General features: G+C 46.4%; 1 protein-coding gene and 1 pseudogene across 2 annotated transcripts; both read left to right on the plus strand.

Moving 5' to 3' along the window:
• The first annotated feature begins 963 nt into the window (after positions 1-963).
• LOC144100342 (uncharacterized) lies at positions 964-19481 on the plus strand. 2 transcript variants are annotated; one of them, XM_077633315.1, is made up of 8 exons: positions 964-1299; positions 3996-4134; positions 7398-7540; positions 9027-9217; positions 11256-11351; positions 12264-12501; positions 13664-13856; positions 18198-19481. In XM_077633315.1, exons 4-6 carry the CDS (start codon positions 9090-9092, stop codon positions 12403-12405), a joined length of 366 nt encoding a protein of 121 aa, XP_077489441.1. In that variant the 5' UTR covers positions 964-1299; positions 3996-4134; positions 7398-7540; positions 9027-9089; the 3' UTR covers positions 12406-12501; positions 13664-13856; positions 18198-19481. The 2 variants fall into 2 exon arrangements, with proteins under 2 accessions (XP_077489441.1, XP_077489442.1); XM_077633316.1 differs by lacking the exons at positions 964-1299; positions 3996-4134 and having other exon boundaries at positions 7357-7540.
• A 118-nt stretch (positions 19482-19599) lies between these two features.
• Positions 19600-20593, plus strand: LOC144102396 (uncharacterized; annotated as a pseudogene).
• Positions 20594-25632: the final 5039 nt, after the last annotated feature.

Here is a 25632-nt window from a genome sequence, read left to right on the forward strand (position 1 = left end):
AGTAAGAAAAGTTATTGGTATTTTTTATTAAAATTCTCTGCACCCCGATAAGCATCGTCGCCAGCATGCGCCTTACACTATTGGGTGCTCTGCTTTGCCGTCTATTTCAACGACTTGCAACATCTGCCTGTGATTGGGCTAACAGGTGGTCGTACCACGAAATACAGTAGCCATGCGGGTAACATATAACTTCTTGCCGACTACATTAGCATGTCCGGTAAGGTGTAGCCAGTAGTTACACATTTTTCTTCACCGTTTACATCGTTTTGGTGAAGACATAAAAGTCTAAGAAAGCGAGAGGAAGTGTAGCGCTTAGCAAAGGTACTGCCTTGTGGTGCCCAAATAGGGAGGTAATTCGGGTTTTTCTGCCTTTGCAAGACTGGCGACAACCACTAAGTGACCCACAAAATCGAAAGAAGAATGTATGTGACCAAGCCCTACTATCTCTGCGTGGTCCATTGTCTCAGCAAGGCTGTATGAGGCAGCTGTGTTGAAAATATTAAACAGGCACGCATGAACACCGTTCGCCACAGCTGCGTCACTCTTCTATATTCACTATCTGTGATATCGCTCGCGTTGACTCGTGCAGTCATTATAACAGCTAAAGTAGAGCCTGTCGTTTAGGGATTGTCACTGTTCTGCCTTCGCCACTCGCTGCCATCTTTGAGCGTAGCTTTCTCTGTTCCGTGGTTACAGCCTGACAGTCGGGATACAGAATAAAGGACACAAAGCAGCTCCGTATGTTGTGCTATATCCTTTATTCTGTGTGCTCTCCATCGCGCTGTAACCGTGCAATACGAAAACCAACGCACGGTCTTTCTTGCGCAGACCACTCGGAGTAGGAGCCAGCACCAGGAGGGGAGTTGCAATTACACCACGTTCAACATAACTTAACAAAAGCGTGTTCTGAAGTGTCCTGTAACAGTGGAGCCTGTAGTAATTTTGCCTGTATAGTGTAAACAGAGAACCCCGCCTGTGGCATATCAGGGAATACTCTTGTAAGTATTGTCATTACCGCGGCTGACTGCTATTCTGTGTCATATTGCAGGCGGCTCCCTCGGTCTCCCGTCAGGCTCATGCCTTGCTCGATGCCGAGGGCAGTGGAGGGGAAATTTGGCAGCAGCACAGCGGGCTCGTAGGTGCCGTGCCTTCGTCACGTGGGTGTGAGCTGCGACGCCGTCGCACCGACGAACCGCCCCGTCTACTCCGCAGGGAAGAGGCGGTTGTCGCAGGTGAGAAGGACTGGTACCAGAGTTGTGCTGGTTACTGGCCCAAGCCCTTCGATGACATCGTAGTTATGTAACAGACAAAAAAATTTCAACCGCTTAACCGCATGTACGGCCAGTGATATTAAAAAAAAATGGTTTGTTGTATGGAAGTTTAACATCCCTGGCTACTCAGGATAAGAGGGATGCCGTAGTGAAGGGCTCCTGAAAGTTGGACCACCTGCGGTTCTTTAACGTACACGGGCCATTAGAATATCGCCCCCATTGAAATGCGACCGCCGCGGCCGGGATCGAACCCGCGTCTTTCGGGCTGCAAATTGTGCGGTTTAACATCCCGAAGCGGCACAGTATGGACAGTGAGGGGGGCCCTAGTGGAGGGCATACGCGCATTTTTGCATGTGGCCTTCATCGCAATGAGGCCGCCGCTGCCACGATTCGATCCTGCGACCTTGGGGTCATTTGCCGACAGCCAAAGCCACTGAGCCATGGCAGAAGTTCAGTGATATACTCTAGCAACTTCGTGAAGTGATTAACGTAGTGACGTCACGCGGGATGCCACGACAATTCTGTTTGTTTTGGGAAACTTATCGAGTCCCTTTTGGTTTGAGAAATTGTTTGGACACGCACAGGGGCCCCTTGAAGCACTACACGTTTGCGGGCAGCATACCGAGAACGTTTGTCGTCTACTCGATCCGCTGCATACGTGCAGCGTTCCGAGCATGCGCCTCGGCTTCATCCATTGCCTTCCCGCAATGCGACTGGTACGTCTGTCCTGTAGCCACTGGCAGTTTTCATCGTCACTGATGCGATCCGAAGTGCGGAGATGGAGGCGCACCGCTGCTAACCTTAACAAAAATGGTCTATAGACAATGCTTGTCGTAATTCCCTTCCTATAGATATTTCCTTGTGTATATTCATAGCCTGCAGACAAAATATGCAAAAAATTTTATGGCCACAAATATATAGATTATCTATAGACTGTCAATGTGATTTGTATTGCCTATAGACGGTTGTCTAGGTATTGCATATAGATTGCCTATAGAGTGTCTAAAGAAATTTTTGCAAGGGTTAATTGCGGCTCCATTGAATCATGCCACCAATAGTGAGCGAGAGTCTCCTCTGTGGAATATCTCTGTGTGCACGCAGCTGTTTCACCCGAGAGCAGCCACGTGTATTCTCTTTTCGCCGCCTTCACCGGCTCTCTTTCCACCTTCCTACTCTCTCTCTATTTCTGCCCCATTCCCTACGGAACGGAGGAACTGTGAGAAAATACCGGTGAAACACCAGGTGCAACTCCGGAAGTGCATTCGAACTCAATCCGCAAGCACTTGTTGACGAATTACTGCACCTTTCCTCTCTAATTTTCATATACGGATAGCTTCCTGAATAGAGCATGAATTTTATCCAGGCTGTCTTGTCTTATATATTCTGCTGCTTTCCTTGGTCTTTTTTTCCCCAAGCTAAATTGGACAACTTAGAGAACGTATCTCCTAAGTGGGACGTTCTTGTGGGCCATTTGGTAGATTCGAATAAAAGGTAGAACTGCGCGAATAAGACCGGAGAAGACAGAAATGAAACTGTTATCGTTTCTATGTTTCCGGCAATGTATTATTCGCGAAGGTCTGGCTTTTGATTCCTCCTATCTACGCGGTCATGTGCCAACTCTATGGTTTGCGCATCTCTGTATATATCAGTGTAGGCTGATTAATACAGTAGTGCGCTTTGTTATCTAGATGAGCCTGGGCCTGTATTATCCAGGTGAAGGTGGCTCCGCAGACGCCTGATGCATAAACCATCGTTCAGCAATTCGACATTGCCCGCGCACACGTGTTGTCGAGAAAATATGGCGCACGTTCCCAACAACGGATCTTACCATTGATCTGGTTCATTGTTGATTTTTAAGGTGTGTAAAAAAAAAGGCAAAACACGAAGGTAGGCAACAGGACGAGGTGCCACTTACAACTACGTTATTACAAGAAACGTACACATGTAGCTTTCATCGGCACATGCCCAGACAGGCCGCCCAAAGATCGCAACAGACATGATGAAGCACACTCCAGGCATCTCTTCTCAGCCGCGTAAAATGCAATCGAAGTGTCCCTTACGCACTGGTTGCCTATCTTTTTGATAGGAAAACGCTTCTAACAGCCCCCTGAATTTCGTGTATTTACTTTTACCGAGAATTAGTGCGCCTACCCGTAAGGCGCGGTTCGGGTGTCCGCTGAGATATGACAGTTACTGCGCCATTTCCTTTCCTCCAAAAGCCAAATTTTCATCTTCATTTCAATGTAGCATGGCCCATAAGTGCAAGACTCGCACCTTTTAATGTGATTCGGTAAATGCGTAGCTTCCTTCATTTGTTACACATTTCGCTCACGTTCCTTTGCTCGCACATTGACGCACTGTCCAGTTTGTCCCACGTAGGAGTGGTCGCATGACAGGGGGATTTCGTAAAGCAACTCTTCAGCGGTTTACGAAATCCCCCTGTGCGAGTCCCGTACTTCGCTTACGTACGAATTCTCGGTAAAAGTAAATACACGAAAGCCAGGGAGCTGTTACAAGCGTGCTTCATCTTGGCGATCGTGACCATTGGGTGACCTGTCTGTGCATGTGCCAATGAAAATTATGCATACATGTATACGTTTCGTGTGCGTAATAAACTATTTGAAGGTGGCGTTTCGTCCTGTTTTCTGTCTTTGTCTTTTCTCGTTTCTTTTGGACGTTAGAAACTAAGGAATAAGACTTGTTCACTGTGTGCTTCCCTTGCAGACACCAGAATATTCTGGAACTGTATAATTGGTTCCAGGATGACACTTGAGTATACCTGATCCTGGAGTACGCTCCAAAGAGAACGCTCTTCAATAAGCGAGTTGAAGAGAAGTGCTTGAGCGACGTTCGTGCAGCCACGGTGAGTGCTTCTGTGCTCACCCACCTTTGATCGCGCTGGCCCTCCTCATCACACAGCCATGTCATTTTTCCAGGCACTCCTCTAATGTTATGGCAGAAGCTATCAGGCCCATCTGCATGGTTTAATGATAAGGTGTGATTCGGTCTCGGAAATATGTTGTACGTTGAATAACAGCCTGAGATATTTGAAGCTTGTGGGATAAGTGGAAGCAGTATGTTATGCGGCAGATTTTCAGCAAAACGGGACGCAAGAGTTAATGACAAGAAAAAGGCCTGCTGAGGGCAATAGGCCTCGTTGAAAATAGACAAAAACTATGCCATGACCAATTCTCTTTGTTAATGCAGTTTGCAAATAGGGACTGGACTTTCAGCTCGAATACGGCTTGTCAAGGATATTTGAAATGAGAAAAAAAATGACACACCATTTAACGTGCTTAGGCCAAATGAGACACATGTGCGTTAGGACTGGTTGTGCTTAGTTTTACTTGATTACGCTGGAGCGGTAATAAGTTAATGGCCATTTACATGGAAATGTGTTGAGTGTTGCATTGGGTTTAGCGGCACACAAGCATCTATTGCTGTCATGCGCCAAGCTCAACATGCGGAATTGGTCATTGTCTACTTTCCATTCATAGATCCCTGGGAGTCCTCTTAACGCTCCTAGCACAGTGGTGCGGCGGTTAAGCGATGCGCCACTGCCCTGCGATGGCAGGTGCTGGCACCGGTGCGGCTTATGAGAGCCAGGTTTCTTTTCCCGAGCAACATCTCTCGACTGGTCATTAACGGAACTGCCACCTACGAGGGCGGGAAGTTTGCTCACAATCCGATTGGCAGATTTTGATGCCGTCGAAGGTCGCGTCACGTAGGTGTTCCGGATAGCCACCTACACCCCGGTGGATTCACACAGACAACCGCTAATGGGCTGAGAGGGAGCTCTAGGGCTAAGGCACTAAAAATTAGCGCTATGAGCTGCCATGGAGTTTGGCTTATCACGTCCTACGTTTAGGAAGGCGTTTGACTGAAAAGAATTGAGTCCGTACACGACACTGATGGAGTTCAGTTGGATCCCAATAGAAAGGTGGTGAAGGATGGTTGAAACATTAATAGATTACATTTGAGGTTTAGGATGATGTATATCATAACGTGTGGTCAGTCAATGAATTTGTCTGGAATGTCTGTTATGGGAAGTGTTTCAAAATATTGAGCGAAACACTTGGAGTTGCATTACAGCGCTATGAAATAAAACATTATGTGCAGCTCACTTAATTATAGAGTGCCGCTTGCCAAGTCTGTGGTGGGAATATATAATGGTCACTATTTCGGAACGAGCCTCCTGGCAGAGGGAGCCAAGTCTAAGCATGTTTCAGTAGTAACATAAGTTAACAATTCGCAGTAAAAGATGACATTCGCGGTAGAAAACAGCAGAACACGTTCCATATTGCAGCGAAAATGGGCAGCTGTGGAGCCTTGATGCAAAATGCCAAACAATTATAAACCTGAATAAGGAACCGGAACTTGTCTCATTTTCACTCAAGGAAGTGGCACCAACCATTATTCTAGACCACCCGGGGCGTCTAGGTGACGCGCGTTTTAGGATATTGCGTGGTCCTACACTCTAAACGCGAATAAGCCTCTGTAGGAGTCAAAAATGGAGTAAGCTGCACTTTTGCGCACTCTCTCTTATGTGCAGGGTAACCTGATGAAGTCCTGGAGTAATTTCGATCACTAAATGTGCAGAATTCTTGTGCTGTTGGCAAAAAATGCAGACGATGCGTCTTTTCCACGGTTCTTTTCGCTTGGCCTAATCGTTTGACCGGGGCCATTCTTTCTTACCGCTCTGTGACAGTGCCTCGGGCTGCTGTTTTGTAGCGAGAGCTACACTAGGCCAGTCAGCCGCGCACTTCACATAAGCGTCCCTAGTCCCTGTTGCGCATGCGCCAGTAGTTCCACAGTGCCGCGGGTGCTCCGCCGCTGCGCAGCACCGTGCCTTTACTCAAAATCCCCCGTTTTCAGTTTTCATTTTCCTCATCCTTTTTTCTCTCCCTCCCTCCTTTAATCCTTCCCTTACGGCGGAGTTCAGGTGTCCACCTATATATGCGAGACACTGTGTCATTTACCTTTCTCAAAAATTGGCTGTGGTCTAGCTCTGGTTGAACCTCGTTGAATTGCGAAAGACGTTCGGCCCGTTGTTCTTCTGTTTCCTCGGCACGTCGTCGTCTCATAGTTTCATTCCGTGTAGCACGACTAGACTCACCTTCTAAAGTGGCTCGCTTAGCTGCTTCGGCTTCTCGTCGTTTTCGCGATCGTTCTTCTCGTTGTTCCTCTGTTTCCTGGGCACGTTGCAACCTCTTTCTATCATTCTTCCTAGTTTGCTTAGCTTTCGCCTTAGAATTTAACCGTTCCGAAGCAGTGGAGCAACTAGATTCGGATATAGACTCTTTGTCGGTAACTTCCATGGCGAGAATGATAAACCAACGCGTAGCGCACCGCTATATATCCAAGTGAAGCCGCCAAGGAGTGAGCGCAAAGCGAGGAGGTGGTCACATCAACTGAGATACCAACTGCTTGCTAAGCGCAGCGGCTCTAGGGGGGGGGGGGGGGGGGGGGGGGGAGGGGGCACGGCATACGCGATGAGCGGTTAGACCTGGCGTAGAATTGCTTTCAAAATAAAAACCGAACAAAACAAGTGAGTCACCGGCGCACATTGGGTTCATTGGCGTTGACAATGTTGCAGAGGCCGTTCATTTTCTCGAAAGGAAAGGCGCACAACTGGCTCGGATCCCTGGGTCAGCGGACACCTCAATCTCGCTTACATGTACGTGGCGTTCGTGTCCAACTGCAAAAAGCTGCTTTGATTGCGTTCCCCACACTGGACAGGCAACGCGGCCACCCTGCTCCCTGGCAGGTGGCAGTTAATGGTTGATCGCGAGAGGTTGCTGGTCACGAAATGAACGCTGCGGCCTCTCGCTGCGGTGCCGCGTGTCTGCCACAACATTGCCAGCGCTAATTCATTCAGCCCACAAGTATTACCACCGCCACCGGCATCAAAACGCGAATGAGGCGTCCACTAACCCAGGGAGCCAGTTATCCTCCCTTCCTTTCATCAAAATCATCGGCATCTAGAATGTTGTCAACGTCATTGAACACAACGAACGCCGAAAGCTTTCGCTTTGTATATATCCTGGATTAACTGTGCTAATCCACATCCATTTTGAAGCTCTAGCATTCTCAGCGGACGGTAGGGAACGTGTCTGATTCTCGCAGCGGATGCTCGCAAGACACCAGCAACCCCCGGCGGAGCGGTCGTCTGCAGCCACGCAGACGTGTGGAATGCATGCGTCGCGTATAGGGGCGACTTGCAGCCGGCATCCAAATCAGCACCCTACGAATTCGACTACACCTAACAGGTGAGGATTGGTTGGTAGTTTAAATCTTCATTTTTGTTTTTAAAGGGACAGAGAGAATTTCGGCTCTCAGAGTTTTCGTTTCAAGGATGCCCAAGACAACAGCTAACTCTAACCGTCACTTGGAATTTGTTGAGTCCGGCATATAACTTGGCATTAAATGATTTCACTGATATTCATTGTTTCAGTTTTGACAGCCGTACGGTGGCCATATGTACGACGTAGAAAACGAGTTCAGCCGAAGTTGGGGTCACGAGGCGTATATAAATTCAGCGATGTAATATCTGTCTGTTATATTCTTGTCATTGTGTCTTTGCGGCCAGATTGACCTGAGTTGGAGTGAATCACATTGACAAAGTAGTGATTTTATCGCAGCATTTCTATGCCTTCACTCGACAGCGTGCCTGAACTCGTCTTTGACGTCACGGCCACTGCTGGGCATTTGAAGCCGAAGCGAAACGACAGGAGAAAAAAAAATGGAACTTAAAATTGTTTACCGGGCGCATGGAATTTCAGCTTAGTTATGCATGTATACTAATTTATCACGCATCATTTAAGAGAGCAAGGAAAAAAAATCGCAGGACGGTTACGACTGCGTAACGGAAATTTCAGCGACAGCTGTAGGCGTTTAATCACGTGACCTCTGGTGTAGTGATCACGTGAGGCCCCCTGCACTGGCAGACGGCTGTTCCACACAGTGCGTCCTGTAGGTTTATGCCATTGACGTTGACTGCCGCAATCGGTAGGCGCCAGCGCACCCACCCGTTGATGGGTGCTCTAGCACCCACCCTGTTCTCTCTGTGTGGTCCCTTGTCTCAACATGGTTGCACGATGCAGCTGTGTTGAAATTATTGAACAGGCACACATGAACGCCATTCGCCACAGCTGCCACGAACCACATGTCACTTATGCTTCGCGCTTGTTATTCACTGTCTGTGATATCACTCGCGTTGACTCATGCAGCCATTATAACAGCTAAAGTAAAGCATGTCGTTTTGTGAATGTGGCTGCTGCCTTCACCGCTCACTGCCTTCTTTGAGCGTAGCTTTCTCTATTGCTTGGTTACACCATAAGAGTCGGCATACAGAATAAATGACACAACGCAGCTCCGTATGTTGTGCTGTGTCGTTTATTCTTTGAGCTGTCCATCGCGCTGTAACCATGGAATAGGAAAACCAACTCGCCAAAATTGTTTGTAGATTTCTCGCAGCGATCGATGCATCGGAAGGTTTTGAACGGTATTTCTTGCGGAGACCACTGGGATTTGGAACTACCGCGAGGAGAGGAATAGTTATGACACCACGTGGGAGAGGAAAGACAGTAAAATATTCAAAGTAACAGCACGCTTTAGAAGCGCCCTGTGACAGTGGGCCTGTAGTAATTTTGCTAGTATATTGTGAACAGAGGACCCCGGCTGTGGTAGTTTAGGAAATACTCTCGCATCCATTGTAATTATTGTGGCTGACGGCTATTCTGTGTAACATTGCAGGCATCTGCTCCGGTCTCCCGTCAGGCTCATGCATTGCTCGATGCCGACGTCAATGGAGGGGTAATGGGGCAGCAGCACAGCGAGCTACTGCCGTGCCTTCGTCACGTGGGTGTGAGCCGCGACGCCGACGCACCGACGAACCGCCTCTTCTACTCGGCAGGTTGCGGGCGGAAGAGAGGAGGGTGTCTCGGGTAAGGATGAGGGTGGCCGTGATTGGCCCATGTCTTTCTTTGGAATCGCAGTTGTTTATAAAGCAAAGAAAGAAAAATTAAGGCTGCACCTAAGTCTTCTTATGCACGGAAATGCGAAAGCATTTCGAATTCGGTTGCCTGCTCTTTCATTTAGTAACGTAATTAATCATCAATGGTAGTTCAATAAATTAAGCGGTGGAGGAATTTGTTATTTTCTCTTATTAGCTCTTTGCTGTTGTTATTAATCATTGATTAATTTGTTTTATTAGTTAATTGTTTTTATTCTTTTTGTCCGTTCATTTCTGGAGGAATCACCAGTAGTTCACCAATTTCGCCAATTACTCCGAGTATTTAGCGAAACGAATTGCCTTGAGAGAAAAATCAGCGCCTTTTATACGGACCGACGGACACAGATCTGCGGACAGGAAGAGGTGAAAATAAAGCCGTTACACGAATTCATGCATTACAAATTTCGAAGTGCTAAACCCTGCACCGTAACGCGCAGACCTTGGCGAAAGCTGTTGCCATCTTGGTGGCTATCTCTTTACAACGCCTACAGTAAAACAGTAAAGTCTGAGACCTAGATATTCTGTGCCAAATCCTGTGCTAATACGGTGCGCAGTCACGTGATGGTCACGTGAGCGGATGTCGACTGTGTATGCGTACACATTCAACATCCGCCGGGATGCGCTCTTTCTAACAGCTCTCGCGGCAAAACCTGCAGAAATTTGGTGTGCCTACCTAAGGTTGATCTCCTTCTTAAAGGTTTTGACATTTTTCCTTTCGCTTCGCGGAGGGAGTTGTGTCGCCTGTGTTCACTTAAGGATGTGAACAGGTCGTAGTTAAAAGATGCTCCAGAATATGCGTGCACAGCCGTTGTTCAGTTTTGCCTTCACTGAAATACAGCGAAAAAACACGTGACTTCGCTCTCGATAACCGATTTATCCACTGCTAAAGGTCGTCAGTAAGACGAATATGAAATCGTGTGCACAGATAGGTACTGGGCCCGAGGTTGCGTGATCGAGGTTGCGGGAGGCTAAATGTTAAAGCGGGCACATGGTTTAGGATTTGCGTGCATGTTGAAGAGCAACTCGTGATTGAAGTTGATTTTTGAGCTCCCCCCCCCCCCCCCCAACACACACACACACGCAGACACTACTATGTCTCTTATGCAGACATCGTCAACCGTCCGGACGCTAAATGCCATGTATTACTAGAAGATGATACACTGAGCTGAGATTGGCTGCCGATCTTGCAAGTCTGAAATGACCACTGGTCCCAAATAGACATATTAATGATCTGCATCTTTTTCGAAGGAGGAGTGTGCCATGCATACAATATTGACCGTTAACTGATTTCGATGGTCATGCTTTAATGCAGTAGATCTGTACAGAAGGTGCTTACGAGTATTCTAATCAAATTTAAAAGCTATGTGTGGACTCTTCATTTACAAGTATCTTTTTTAAAAATAGCAGCCCCCGACCAATTAGCGCTACAGCTCAGTGCGCGTTATAAGGCGCACCTACCCCGATGACCTGAATGGGCAACCTTGGAGAGCTTTCACATTGAGCGTGCCCAATAGACGTAGGCCGTGAGGGGCACCGCAGGGTTCAGTTCCAGCCTGTTTTTTTTTATTTTTCTTCTCGCGCGTTGAGGTGTATGAGTTGGTATGAGAGAGAGGAGGAGCATCATTTTTATTAGCCAGTATTTTCTGTGTTAATGAAACTGCAGGTTTAAGAATTTTGCGGTGTCGTAACGAACCATGGAATATCCATCGAATTTCTCGACAATCTTGCGCGATGAAATGAGGGCACGGATGAAGGCAGAGACACAACACTAGCGCTCTCGAAAATTGCAAATGCTTCTACTCGCCCAGTTTAGCACAGTTGTGTAATATCCAGCGCTGCTGTGCTTCACTTAACCGCCGTAAATGTCACTTCATGGTCCCTTACAGTAAAGAAATAATGACGTTGGGGTAACTGCTATAGTTTGTTGTTGCACATTCTTGATTAACCTGAAGAGTAATTCGCCTTTACAGGGTATCTGTCAGCTCTTTGGATGTGGATGCTGGCCGGAGTCGCTCGGGGGAGACGGGACGAGATTTCCCTGACTTGAACTCCGGCAGCCAAGGAAGGTGGGTATCTGTCTACACTTCCCGTGCAGCGTGCAACGTCGTATTGGGAATACTCTGCAGTGTCTCCGCAATGGCGCTACTCGTACACACGGGTACATAGCCGCCATCGTGAGAATTTGGCGTCGTGGGAAAAACAAAATCCTGCCCCTGGTTGCGGCTTTGCTGCAATATTGGAGAAGTCATGAGATGTTATTCCTCTAACTCACCCCACCATATACCGCATGTTTCACTTAATATTGTCAGTACAACTTTTAGAGGTAGTCTTTTTTGAGTGAAAAAAGCGGTTTTTTCGACGTAGCATTTTCAACGGTGTAGGGCATCAGATTACAGCCGAGACCTGCAAACCAGCAGGATGATCAACAAATAATGAATTGTTCATTTTCAACTATTCCGGTTAGCCCCTCATTTACTGAGAGGCTTCTGGATCATCGCAATTAATATCCTTATCATTTATAGATTTTTGAAAACGCCCTTCTCACTGCCGCTGCAACGCAAGAAATGTTTGGGGCCGCACACGACCTAAACCGCGCGATCAGGAAGAGTTTTAGCCACGCCTACGAGCACGCGTCGGGCACTGGGAAGGAATCACGTGACATTTGTTAGCACACGAGCTCACGGGTGCACTGTGAGATAAGAAAACTGCTCTGAAATTCTTCTTATTTACATGTGTTCATAAAGGCTTTATCCCCAGCTATTACCTCCACCAAGCGATAGCACGCTACTGCATCTTACTTGCTTCACAAATAGCTTCTGGCCTCATAGTCATTATAGACTCTGTGTGCTTCGTATGGTTTTGGAAACAAATTGTAAAGAAAGCATTCGGAATGGTAGGAATCGTCGTGCCGAACGTTTCTCCGGTGGTGCCCCGGAAAACTGAACACAAAGAGGAAACTGTCTACGGCTCTCTTGCAGCCATCATTGCTGCACAAGTGGTGATGAGCAGCTGTCGTCTGCTTGGCCGAGTACGAGTACCAGGAGCACATCAAGCACCGGTGCTCGTTCGGCTGCTGCCCGACGTTGCCGGAGAGCCCTAGACTGGCTCAACGACGGTTGAAGGATGCCGAAAGGCGGCAATGAAGAGCTCTGGAGGCAGCCGCTGCTGCTTCTGACTCCACCACGTACGACTTCGGCTTCTACGACGGACGAAGAGGTAGAGTCTAACATGGCTTAGCAACACTGCATAACCACGCATAACAAAGCCTTCGCTTAAGCTTTCGCATCCATAATCGCGGGCTATTCTGTAACCGGGGTTAGCCGAGCTAAGCCGCAGCCATTTCTTTTTGAGAGCCGGACGTGAGGGCCCTCCTCGACAGTTGGCCGTCGTCTCAGCGCGTTTGCGCATGCGCAGCAGACAATCTCACGTCTCACCGGTCCGCCGTAGCTGACATTTTTTTTCATTTTTCATTTATTGATCCCTTAAAGGCCCGAAGGCATTACATAAGGGGGGGCATATTGGTTTCCAACGGCGATGTGTGCCATGATGCAGACAACGCCGCTACGCCATGCGCCGAAGATTCTCAGCAGCACTTGTGAACACTGCTTGCGGTAACTCGCGGTAATTGAAACCTTTTTCAGCTGATCTCTATCTCTCACCACACTGAAGCCACTTTTTAGTTTTGATTTTAAAAATTTCCTCAACCCCAATTGCTATTGTCCCAAACATATTCACTACAGTATGTTCTGCTTCACTGCCTGTTAGGTTGTGTTGGAGCTGATGACTTTGCGCTAACAAGAGGTCGTACCAGGGAATGCAATAGGTATGGGGGCAATATATTTTCACTTTTTGGTCTCTGCATTTGCATATCCACTAAGGTGAGACTCGCAGCGAGTAGTTGCCTATTTTCTTCCGAGTCTACATAATCTTCGTGTTAGCCAGTGAATGAAAAGGATAAAAGGCTAAAAAAGAGAGGAAATGTATCGCGTAGCAAATATACAGCCTTCTGGTGCCCAAATAAGAAGATAATTGAGGCTTTTCTGCCTCTTCACTACAGTGCAACATTAACTCGCCAATAATGTTTGTAGATTTCTCGCAGCGATTGATGCGTCGGAAGGTTTTGAACGGTCTTTTTTGCGGAGACCACTCGGCGTTGTAACTACCACTAGGAGAGGAGTAGCAATGCACCAAGTGGGAGAGGAAAGACAGTAAAATATTCAAGGTAACAACACGCTTTCTGAAGTGCCCTATAACAGTGGGGCCTGTAGTAATTTTGTTATTAGAGTGTAAACAGATGACACCGGCCCTGGCAGTTTGGAGAATGCTTTGCATCTTTTGTCATTACTGCGGCTGACCACCATTCTGTGTCATATTGCAGGTGGCTGCTCCGGTTTCCCGTCAGGTTCATGCATTCCTCGCCGCAGACGGCAACGGAGGGGCCTGGGGCAGCAGCACAGCGATCTCCAGCTGCCGTGCCTTCGTCACGTGGGTGTGAGCCGCGACGCCGACGCACCTCCCAACCGCCTCGTCTACTCGGAAGGTTGCGGGCGGAGGAGAGGAGGGTGTCTCGGGTGAGGAAGTCTGATACCTGAGTTTCGCCTGTGATTGGCCGGTGCCTTTCAATGACATCGCAGTTGTTTATGAAGCAAAAAAATTAAAGGTGCACTTAGTTTCCCTTCAAGTTTAGGAAGAAAAAATCTGCACTCATGACATTGACAATGTAGCGCCCGCCAGTCTCCATGAACACATTCGACGCGCGTGGCGACTACGAATATTTTTGGGAATGTGGGAAATGGAGTGTTTTTGAAAAGAACGGGTGTGTACCTGTACGCAAAAGGAAATAACTGAACTTGTCTTTTTTTTCTGTAGCACCGCTAGTCGCAAGCGCATATGGCGCCTGCGACCCCGATTGAGTGTTCTCGCTTGAGGCAGAGTGGGTGAGGGAGCCACGCGCCCTGAAGTCCATCGCATCTTTTGTCGAGAAAACGTCATTCACGGAAAAACACTGGCGCAGCAATCTTGTACATTTTGGAGAGGATTCCCTGAAAAGCAATTGGTGATGAGGCTAGGCGCATGCGCAGGACGTCAGTGAAAAAAAAAGGCTTATTACAGAAGCTGGTCCAGGCGATTCCTCGGGGTCTTCAAATACAAGCGGGGAAATGATTACTGAAACAGGAGCGTGTAAACAAGTGATTCCGCTCTCAATATTAAAGAAAAATAAGAGAAAAAGACATTTCACGCGCCCATTTCATTCGCCCACTGCCGCGGTTTGGCGCTACTAATCGAGCGAGGACTCGCCCACATGCAGCGGAAGCTTGCATGCACTGGCGCTATTGCTAGGACAGCCTCAGCCGTCTTTCCGCGTGCATGTTCTCGACAGGGGAGGGGTGACTGCAAGATATGACGTTTCAAAGTAACCCTACCCCCTCCCCCTCTCCCCTCCGCAATGGCACTTCCTCGGTTTGTTGTTCTTTTTCCTATATTTTTTTTTTTGGGGGGGGGGCGGTTTTTTTTCTTCTTCGCGGTCTTTTTTGTATCGGCACTTCAAGAAGCGAAACGAAAAATGCATCACCCACCTTGATTGTATTTTTGATGAACTTGCATTGCTATTCTTTTTTGTTTTTCCGATGATAATAATTCTTAGAGACAATATAAGTTGTATCTATTTTTTTCAGTGTAAAAGATGAAAAATTGCGTTAAGAAAGAGGCGCCAAATTTTATTGTTTGCCGCCTCACATCAACCGCCAGAAATAACCGCCGCCATTTCAACACTATCGGAAAAGAAAAGCTTTCTGGAGCAGATTACAATAGTACCAATTACCATTTCGGTGATCTCCTTGGGTGGGCGAAGGAAGATATTGCCTGCTCCGGGCTCATGCAGGGCAGCTCCTCTATGCACACACCCGGACACTGAAAACCCTAAGCGTGAACGGCAGGTCTCGCTAATTGGTGCTGATAAGCGGACAGTCCTTGTCTCAAAAACAAGCTTTAGAATTCTCGTAATATGAACTCGAGCTGTCTAGGAGGCGGGACAAGACACACCAGAGCGAAATTCGATCAAAAAGGGCCGACATAACCCGTCGCGGCGCATTGTACCCGCGAAGGGTCTGCGCACATGCCAATGTTGCACTATAGTTAGGCGAACCAGAAAAAAAGCTGCCGTTCCTGCGCCAGCGGAATCCTGTGCTGCGGCCGTTCGAAGACACCTGCATGTTGCCTCGCCCTCGAGCGCCCTCGGAATGAAATATTTGAATTCCTCAGCCGTCAAGAACATAAAAAAAAGAACTATACGTACTGCGTCGTCCCGAAACACATTAGGTAAACTTCGCTTCCGCATCCACTAGCCGTTCACATGCGCTTCAGCTTGAGTTTTATTTATTTCAGGGACAAAAGAGGAAACTCTGACAAAAGGCGTGACGAGGTCACAGTTCTGCATAACAGTGTACCGCAGTGCGCTGGGCGTAAAATGAAGTTGAACACAGTGTTATGGGAAACCAATTAATTACAGAAAAGGGCAGTGTCACGCCAAAAAATCTAATGCGTACATTGACAGTAGCCCCTGCACAAGAAACAGCCTATAAACATTCCAAAAAATCACTGTAAATAACTAATAGACGTAAATTTACGTGACAAATGCACCCATCACGAAAAATAAATGTAGTTAATTCATTTCAGCATTGAATAATTGCTTTATAATGTGTTTTTATTCTTCAAATTAGAGTGAGCAAACTTGATACTAAAATTGGTTGACTGAGAACAACTGGCAGCTGGTAACATAGCTTTAACTTTCCATAATTAGTCTTTGTTTTTATTTTGTCTGGGATTATTCGGTAAGAGGACTGTTAGGAACGATTGGATACAAATGATTTCCTATTCATATGTTGTGACCAACGAAATGTGTATACCAGTAATATGCGCTCTCGGGCTAGTCGGTCCATTCTCAGAGTTCGTTTTAAGCCACACAAAGGCGACAGAGGGAAGGACTAGGAAGGCAGGACAGGGCGCTGTTCTGTGTTCCTCCTCCTTGGCTGTGCCCCCTTTGTGTACGCTACAATGAAGTCTGAGAACTGTGCATACCCGGTTCGCTTTACGCGGATTACGTCTTTTATTACTGCGGTGATGTCGGTAAGTTTTCTTCCGGCCATGGTAACACGGAATCTGCCGGAGTGCCTTTTTTTGTTTGTAAAACTTACAACTCTGGTAATTATTCAACGTTGTGGTGCCCTTGACCAGGACCCAATTAGATTACCAGGACCGCGAAAAGGCCTGAACGCGAAACGAAGACACAAGCAGGGCGCCGAGTTTAACTGTTTTTATTGAGGCTGTGCTGCACCAACTCTCCAAAGCTTCCACTTTGTTCGCACTGTAAAATAATGTAGAAAAATAGGGCGTAATACAAACACAATTTTAACGAAACGGGGAAAATATTTGTGAATTTCAATTATGCATACCATGGCAAATATCCTTTGGACAAATTATTTAAGGCAATCCCCCATGGTGGAGTAAATTGCTTGCCGTTTATGAAGCTTGCCGTAAGCTTGCCGTCCCAGTTAGCTCAGTTATTAGAGCGACTGCTCCAGTGCAGCTGTGGTCCCGGACTAGGACAAATTTTTCTTTACCTACGAAGTTTCTGGGAAAGCTGTTCTGAGGAAGCTGTATAGCATTGCTTTGTAGCTGTATGGCTGTGCGCTCTGGTGGGTGTAAATGTACTTTGAACCAGCCACAGACGGCAAGCAATTTCTGAATTGTTACCTATTGCAGTTTTGTTTTTGGTATACTTGAGTTTAAACGTGCAATGAACTGAAGCAGTAAATGGTCTCAATATAATTTAAATGTTTTTTTTTCAATTTTATAATAAATTTGTTTGCTTGCATTCAAGCGTATAACTTTACTATTTTAGCATTCACAATAGTCTCAATTAATAGTCGGATACAGCCCAAGAAAAAAGCGGCAAATGTCCCTCAAATGGGGCCATCCAGCCAATAGCGATGGCCTATTCGCCCCTTCGCCGCTTTGACCGATCCCTTTGGACCTGCTGGCGTAACATCACAGGAGGTGGCAGATGAAGGCGCATAACAGTAACTTAAACCACGGGTCATGAGAATCGGTCGACGCCATTGGCTGGATATCACTCTTTAAGGGGCATTTGCCTACTCTTTCTTGAGTTTTATCCGACTACAAGTCTGCAAATATTCGAGAAAACATTCGTGTGATCAGCCTACATGGTCAGATCTGTAACGTGTTACTCAAATAATTCTCAGCTGGTTCAATGCAATTTCACGTGTTTCGAGAATGTTCAGCATAAGCAAAAGAATTGCATGCTACTCAAAGTCGATAATATTCGAACGTCTAAACCGACCACGAGTGTTTGCCCTTTATTCGATGTTATCAGTAACATTATCTTATCCGTATCTGCTAATAGATCATGTTCCGACGATTGATCTTGCAAAAGCCATATTTAGAGGAGTTAATGACATTATAAACGATAAAAAAAACTTTTCCGACCTCCTGTTAACATTTTGCTCTAACACCTTGTAAAACACATATAGTACGGCGTCAAGCCGGTAAATCATGGTTTCACTTCTATTGCCTCCTTTATATATGGGGCAGACACGAGATACTTTTCAGTTCATGCGGAAACAAACCATTTCTGGACATCACATCAGGAAACGCACCACTTTTTAACAGCACAGCCAGTCGCTATCCGTACACACTCAATACACGTCCTCCGCTCCCTCACGTATCATTCACGTCTGTCAGTGTGAGAGTGAGGCGAAGTGAGTATAAATGAGTGAGTCGACTTATGCCCATCATAAACCTCTTTCTTTATTTTCCTCATTCTCCTGTGCAGCGTAGCATGTCAGAAATTCGTAATTTACCTACCTGCATTTTTTCTTCTCATGTTCATGCAGGCCGAACTGCAGCTCCTGGAGGGACTTCACGCGCACTACATCGACGTGCAGTGGGCAATGCAACAGGTCACATGGCTTCGAAAGAGACATCCCGTCGTCACGACTCGACTGGACAACGGAGAGCAGCGGTGCTTAGGACGCGGCGTTTATTTCGCCCAGCGGCCCTGCTTCAGCTGCTACCGGAAGACTTTCTTCGGTCTAAAGAAGCAACGCAACCGTGTCTGAAATCCCGTCGAGAACACAGTATCTAAACGTGTGACGCCTATGGGCAACGAACCCGGTTTCGACTTGTCAGGAGAATCGTGTTTCCATCGTGTACAACCTCACGTTGCTCGAGATCGCAACAATAAATGCATTTTTTAGTCTTTTTTACACTCCTCTTCTAACTCCTGTAGGCCGCACGGCCAGCGCGCGCTCATCATGTGGCGCATAGAAAACAGATATCAGGGGCATGCGCAGAAGCGACTGAAGGGGGCGGAACCCTCGCTTTAAAGAAAGCGCACGTAACGGAAGGTACGGAGCCACTCGCGCGGAAGTTCGATTCATGGCGGGAGCGCTGGCTGAGGTCCTCCGTATGTGAGTGTTTGCCCTGGCCTTCGGGACCACTTTCTTTATGCCTTCCGGGACTGGTTGTCGTTGCCTTGCATATATGCACCTGTTTTGATACACTCGCGCAGACACGAGCGTAATATCGATTCCTTCTTCAATTGCGGTCCTACGGAAATGAATACAGGCTTAATTCGCTGTGAACGGCCGTGTTCGTGCACCGTGGCACACTGCACATGCGATTTCTCCGGTATTTTCTGTTCACTGCACGAAAAGAAGCAGGAAACACGAAGACCAGCGAGCAATGGGAAACCTGCGCTGCGAAGGTGGCACTGCAATTGTTCCATTCGATGACTCAAAACTGCTTTTGTCCGCCGCTTGGGCCGCTGCAAACGCGAGAACACATTCTGCGCGATTAGGTACCGCTTTAGCTGACAGCATTCATTTCCCAGCTTCTCTCGGCGCAGCCCACAAGCTGACGCACGGCACGTCCGCCTTCGCCAGAGCGCGGGGGCTCACGCCAATAAGCGCCTGAAGGCGTCGCGGAAAAGTACTAAGAGTATCAGAGCCTGTAGACCGACAGCGGGGGCTTAGGCAAGGATGTCCTCATTCTCCTTTGTTGTTCATGTTGTACCTGCAAGGGTTGGAGACCAAGCTAGAAAGGAGCGGACTAGGCTTCAACCTTTCTTTTTTCAAGCAAGGAGAATGGATTAAACAGTCATTACCGGGACTAATATACGCCGATGATATAGTGCTAATGGCTGACAACAAGGCAGATTTACAGAAGTTGTTAGACATATGTGGCACAGAGAGAGATAGATTAGGTTTCAAGTTTAGTAAGGAAAAATCTGCAGTCATGATATTTAATGATGAGGTCGGCGAGCATAGAATACAGGACTCCACGCTAGAAGAGTGGTTGAGTACAAGTATCTTGAGGTGTGAATAAATAACGGTGCTGAGTATCTGACAGAGCATGAAAAGTATGTAATGAATAAAGCTAGTAGGAATGCAGCTGTCATGAAAAATAGGGCACAGTGGAATTACACTAGGTATGAAGTGGTAAGAGGGATCTGGTAATGGGTGATGGTGCCTATCCTGACTTTCGGTAATGCGGTCCTGTGCATGAGACCAGACGCTCAACCAAGGTTCGAAATTAAGCAACGTGGGGTAGGGAGGCTAGCTTTGTGAGCACATGGCAGTACACCAAATCAGGGGGTGCAGGGGGATATGGGATGGGCGTCATTCGAAAGCAGAGAAGCCCGCAGTAAGATAGCATTCGAGGAGCGATTGAGAAAAATGAGGGAAAAACAGTGGGCAAGCAAAGTCTTTAGATACTGTATATAAGAAATGTTGACACGAAATGGAGAAAGCTAACCATCAAATTGACAAGCACATATCTGGACAGCTGTCGGGGGGCAAATCAGCAATTATTGATTTGAAAAAAGGTTAAATAAAAAGAGAGAGCTCTGTGAAAAACAGGGATACTGACGAAATCGGCACTGGGAACATACAGGATCTGTAAGCAGGAAGTTGCCAAAGAAAATATCTATGATAATTGTAGGGGAAGCTCTTTGTTGTTTGAGGCCAGGACGGGGCTTTTGCGGATTAAGACATATATAGTCAGGTACTACGAGATAGAAACGTTGTGCATTGCATGCAGAGAGGAGGAGGAAACGGCTGAACACTTGATACTTCTCTCTAAAGGGCTTCACTCTGCTGGGGCAAGCAGCGGGGCTGATTTATTTAAAGTATTGGGGTCTAAGGATAGTGAAGGAAAATTAGATTTTAGGCGGATAGAAGTAACCAAGCAAAGGTTATCTCATTGGTGGCTAAAATCAAGACAAGAGTAAAATTTCACAAGTCATGGCTAGGTGGCTTGAACCACCGCCCGATTTAAAGGGTCCAGCCTTATCCATCCATCCAGCCAGCCAGCCGGCCAGTCGGCCGCCATGATTGCGGTTATAGCGAACTAGAATACTGTCATAGCGGCGCGAACGGGAGGGCGCGGGCGTGCTCGCTGGCGTAGCAGCCACCAGATGGCGCCACTGCAACTTTTTCTAGCGGCGCCGTCGCTTGTGCTTCAGGAGGCTGAGCATCAGGAGAAATAAAAACTCAATTCTTAGCGCACCGACGTGAGTATCTCGTGCGTTTGATCTTATTTTTCTGTTGGCTCATATCGAAGAAAATGTTTTATTTTCATTTCATTTATTTTACCCTCAGTGCTTGCGCATATAAAGAAGGGGTGGGGCAGTGAAAAAGAATACATAGATAAAAAAAGCGCCACATATGCGAACAATATCGAAAAATGCTAAAGGCAGAGACCAAAACATTGAGAACAAAAGTACGGAAGTAAATAAAAGGATTACAAAAATAAAACCTTAATTATAATCTCTATATTGCTAAATAATATATCACAATTGGTCTGATTCTAACAGTGCGAGTAATCTGCTTCCAAAACGCGAGGGTTCGCTAATACATGTGGCTGTGGGTGAAAGATTATTCCAGTCACGACATGTTTTAGGGAGAAATGGAATTAGAGCAGTCACCGTGCTGCAGTGTGGAACAGCTACTTTTTGATTGTGTTCTACGCAAGGTGAGATGAAAGATGGTGCCTTTACACAGATGGCTTTAAGGTAAGGATTGTGGTAGTAAATTTTATGAAAAAGGCAAATGCGTGAAAGTTTACGGCGAGTGGAGAGTAAGGGAAGTTTAAGATTAGATTTCATTTCTGTTACACTGGCGGTGCGATGACAATTTCCAATGATGAAACGGACACTTCGATTCTGCACGGCCTCTAGTTATTTTATTGATGTTATGGTGCCGGGGTCCCAAAGCGAACATGCGTACTCTAGCTGCGGAAGAATGAGTGTAGTGTATAGTAGCCTTTTCAATGAAGGTAAAGAGGAAGAAAAAATTCTGCGGACGTACCCTAGCACGCGATTAGACTTTGAAGTGATGAACTTGATATGAGCATTCCAAGAAAGATTATAACACACATTAACGCCAAGATACTTGTAAGACGATATTGTATTCAGCTGAGTGTTGGTAATAAAATAGTCTGGTGTTGTTTGCTGGTTTCGAGTTACACGCATGCATTTGCATTCAGATATGTTTAATTCCATTTTCCACAATTGGCAACATTCAGAAGTTTTGTTTAAGTCTGCCTGTAGCTGAACAATATCATCAGTGTTGTTAATTACTCTAAATTACACAGTCGTCAGCAAACAAGCACGTGTTAGAAGAAATCTTTAAAGATGTCATTTACGTATATTAGAAATAACAACGGGCCAAGTACCGACCCCTGGGACACACCTGAATGTACTGGCGCTGGTGATGAGTCGTGGTTAGTGGCGAAGACGGACTGAGTACGGTTACGAAGGAAGGCACGAATCCAGTCGAGTACATTCGGATCAATGTTAAGTTGGCTCAGCTTTAAAATTGAGAGATTGACTGACTTTATCAAAGGCTTTTGAAAAATCTAAGAATAAGCAATCTGTAATGAGTCCGGAGTCGGAAGAAACATGCAAGTCTTCAGTGAAAATCATGAACTGCGTTTCACACGTGAAGAATTTGCGAAATCCATGCTGTTTCGGAGTAAAGAACTGGTTGGTTTGTAGGAAACAAGATGACTGATTATGGTGTGCTCTAGAAATTTACATGGGACGGCAGTAAGTGAGATGGGATGGTAATTACGTGGATCTTGCGTTTCCCCTGATTTGTGCACGGGGATTACTTGGTCGGTGAGCCAGTCATTAGGAAGGGTGTGATGGTTTAAAGACTGCGAAAAGATACCCTGTAGTATAATGGAAGAATATTCTACAATATTTTTCAAGAATTTATTACTAAGGCAATCGGCGCCACAAGAGGATGACATTTTAAGCTGATTAATAATGCAGCGAATTACTTGTTATGAGATGACAATGGGACCCATTGGTAAAAAGTGATATTCTATGAGTAAAGGTAGTGCGGAAGTGTCGTTGGGGCTAGAGAACGCTTTGATAAAAGTGCTATTGAGAAGCGATGCGCAGAGCCGGTCAGGAACTGGATCGCCTTCCTGGGTAAATAGATGTATAATGGTATTTCGTTTTCCTTTCACTGTGTTCCAAAACTGCTTCGGGTAATGGTTTAGCATTGCTGGGAGAGTCTGATTAAAGAAAGTAATTTTGGTTGATGTAAATGTCTTTGAGTAAGCGGCTGCAAGGGCTTTACACGCAGACCATCTGACAGCCGAGTGCGTGATGCGAGCTATACGAAAAAGCCTTTTTTCTTTTTGGAAAGCTGATTAAGGTTCCTGTTGTACCAGGGCGCAGCACTATTGCTATATACCTTTTGGTGGGTATGTATTCCTTCACAAGGTCAGAAACTCTAGTTTTGAAGATCTCCCAGTTACGATGAACACTGCGGTCGACATAAGCACTCATGAATTCATCTAGAAATAAAGACAGATTATTATTAATAGCATAGAAGTCAGCCATGTTGTAATCTATGGCGCATTTGAACCGCTTACGTGACCATGCTGGAGGTTGAGAGAGGTTGAAGTTGATTATCATGTGATCGCTTAACCCAGGCAAATGAGTGATAGAGGACACGATGTCTGGTGATGATCTCAAGACAAGATAAAGAAGGCATGACGCAGTGGGAGTGGCATGTGTGGGCAGCTCAATTAGTTGCGATAACCAGAAATCGGAACATATGCGAAGGAAGCGGTTCGAATTGGAACACGTCGAAACAAAGACTGGGCTATCATGATTCCACTCAATGTCTGAAAAGTTGAAATCGCCTAGTAGAAAAATGATCACACCCGGAATGTGTAGAGAAATTGCATTGAGACAGTCGTGCAAATCTTCACAGAAACTTATGGGGCTTGACGGTGGTCGATAGCACACACCAGTAACAATTTTCATAAAACGGAAAATTATACAGCACCAAACAATTTCTAAACTAGTCATTACAGCAACACGAAAGCATTCAATTTGTTCGTTGACAGCAAGTAAAACACCACCGCCTTGCCTTTCATATCTGTCACATCGAAATATCTTGTAATTCTTTTCACAAACAGGTAGCTCACTGTCTGACACCTTATCAGACAACCACGTCTCTGATAACGCAATGATATCAGCAGTACATTCATTTACCAAAGCGCTCAAGTCATCTATTTTCGCCAAGTGCTTCGTATATTGGCAGAAATCACTCTCAGACCTATGTTCTCAATGGCAGTACCACCACCCCTGGAGAGTCCCTACGTTCCAGTGCCCGGTAGAGTACGACCAGAGCGAAGGGAGCGCGGAGACTCAATGTTCTCGTTGTTAAGATCAGGTCCAATTTCAAACACTAGGTCAGTTTCCGCATTATACCATAGCATTTGCCATTCGCAAGAAGTTTGTTGTGCCTTAAATTGACTTTTAAATCAAACTCCTCCGCATAGTCAATTCGCGGCTTTCTCGCCTTACGTGTCGCCGCAGAAAAATCATCCCTCATTGATACTTCTTGTTCCTTAAGCAACGATCGCTTTGAGTGCACTTTCACCTTGGTTTAATGTGCAGCGAATTTTACTATCACGGGCCTGGCTTTGTTCTCGTCGAATCTTGCAATGCTGCGCGCACGAGCAATTCAGTCACTCCTTAAGGAGAGTTCTAATGTGTCGGCGATAAGGTTAACTTTTTCTTCGCATTGCTCGTTAGTCTCAGTAGAACTATAATCAAATCCATAAAAGTTAAGGTTGTCACGCCGTGAGCGGTCCTCGCTATCATCTAAACGATCACGCAAAGCATATGTTTCCTTTCGTACAAGTTTGAGTGTTTTCCGTGTATCGCAAAGACCCCGTCGCAAGTTTTCAAAACCAGCCGTTACGTTTTCTACAGCTTCTAGACGCTTTTTAATGTCGGCAAAATCACCTGTTGGTCTCGCTTGAACTCGGATAAGTCGATAGACATCGTAACCTGAAATGCTTCTATGCGAATGGACCTTCGACGTATGTCATCCAGACTTTGGAAATATCAGGGAGCGACGCATTCCCCGGACTAAGGTGGCTCTCAACATCGCCACTTATAAACAAAAGAAAAACGCTAAAGGGCTGCAGCACTGCTTCTGGGCGTGGAAGCACAACCAAACACCGGTCATCAGATTTAAAACATTCATGAGGAAGTTGACTCACCTGCACAAAGAACAGAGACCAGCGGGAGGCCATTGGTGCGGTGATGCCTCCATGCCCACTGACAACGGTGCTCGAGATGGAAGGAAGGAAAGGAGGTCTCAGACGTTGCTGGCAGATACCCACTGCGGGGGAGTGGCCAAGGCACTGGCGGTTAATTGCTGGATACAGGAAAGTTTCACGGGAAAAGGAGTGGTAATAGTATGTAGTCTGATATATTGGAAGATGGAAGGACAGGGGTCCTGTTATTTTGGAGATCGAAGACGGGACAGTGGCTTAATGTGCGCATAATAGTATACAATGCCTGTAATGTTTCAATTTCGTACTGACTGATAGCGGGAAAAAGAAATTAGAAGGAGAGTCGCTGCGTTGCTTGACGAAAATTTTGCACTGCAGAACGCACACTCCTATCGCTTCGTCCAAGCAAAGAAGCGTCAATGGAAAGAACAACCGCGGAGGACACAGGCAAGCCCAGTTGATGAACTGGAATTTGCAAAAGGCGCTTCCTCAAATGAGTGAAGCGGCGGCAGAACAGCAGGAAGTGATCTATTGTCTCAGGTTCGGCACAAAAAGGGCACAATAGGGAAGTCGCCAGGCCAGATCTGTGAAAGTAAAAATTTAGAAGGGGTACCCGACAATGCAAACGCGTGAAAGAGACCTCTAGTCTGCGTAAGCGCCGCTCTTTGTTACTCCAAGGATGCAGAAGATGCTGATATTCGGGAGTTGATGTAAGACAGG

This window comes from Amblyomma americanum, chromosome 8, assembly GCF_052857255.1.
Source record: "Amblyomma americanum isolate KBUSLIRL-KWMA chromosome 8, ASM5285725v1, whole genome shotgun sequence".
Lineage (NCBI taxonomy): Eukaryota > Metazoa > Arthropoda > Arachnida > Ixodida > Ixodidae > Amblyomma > Amblyomma americanum.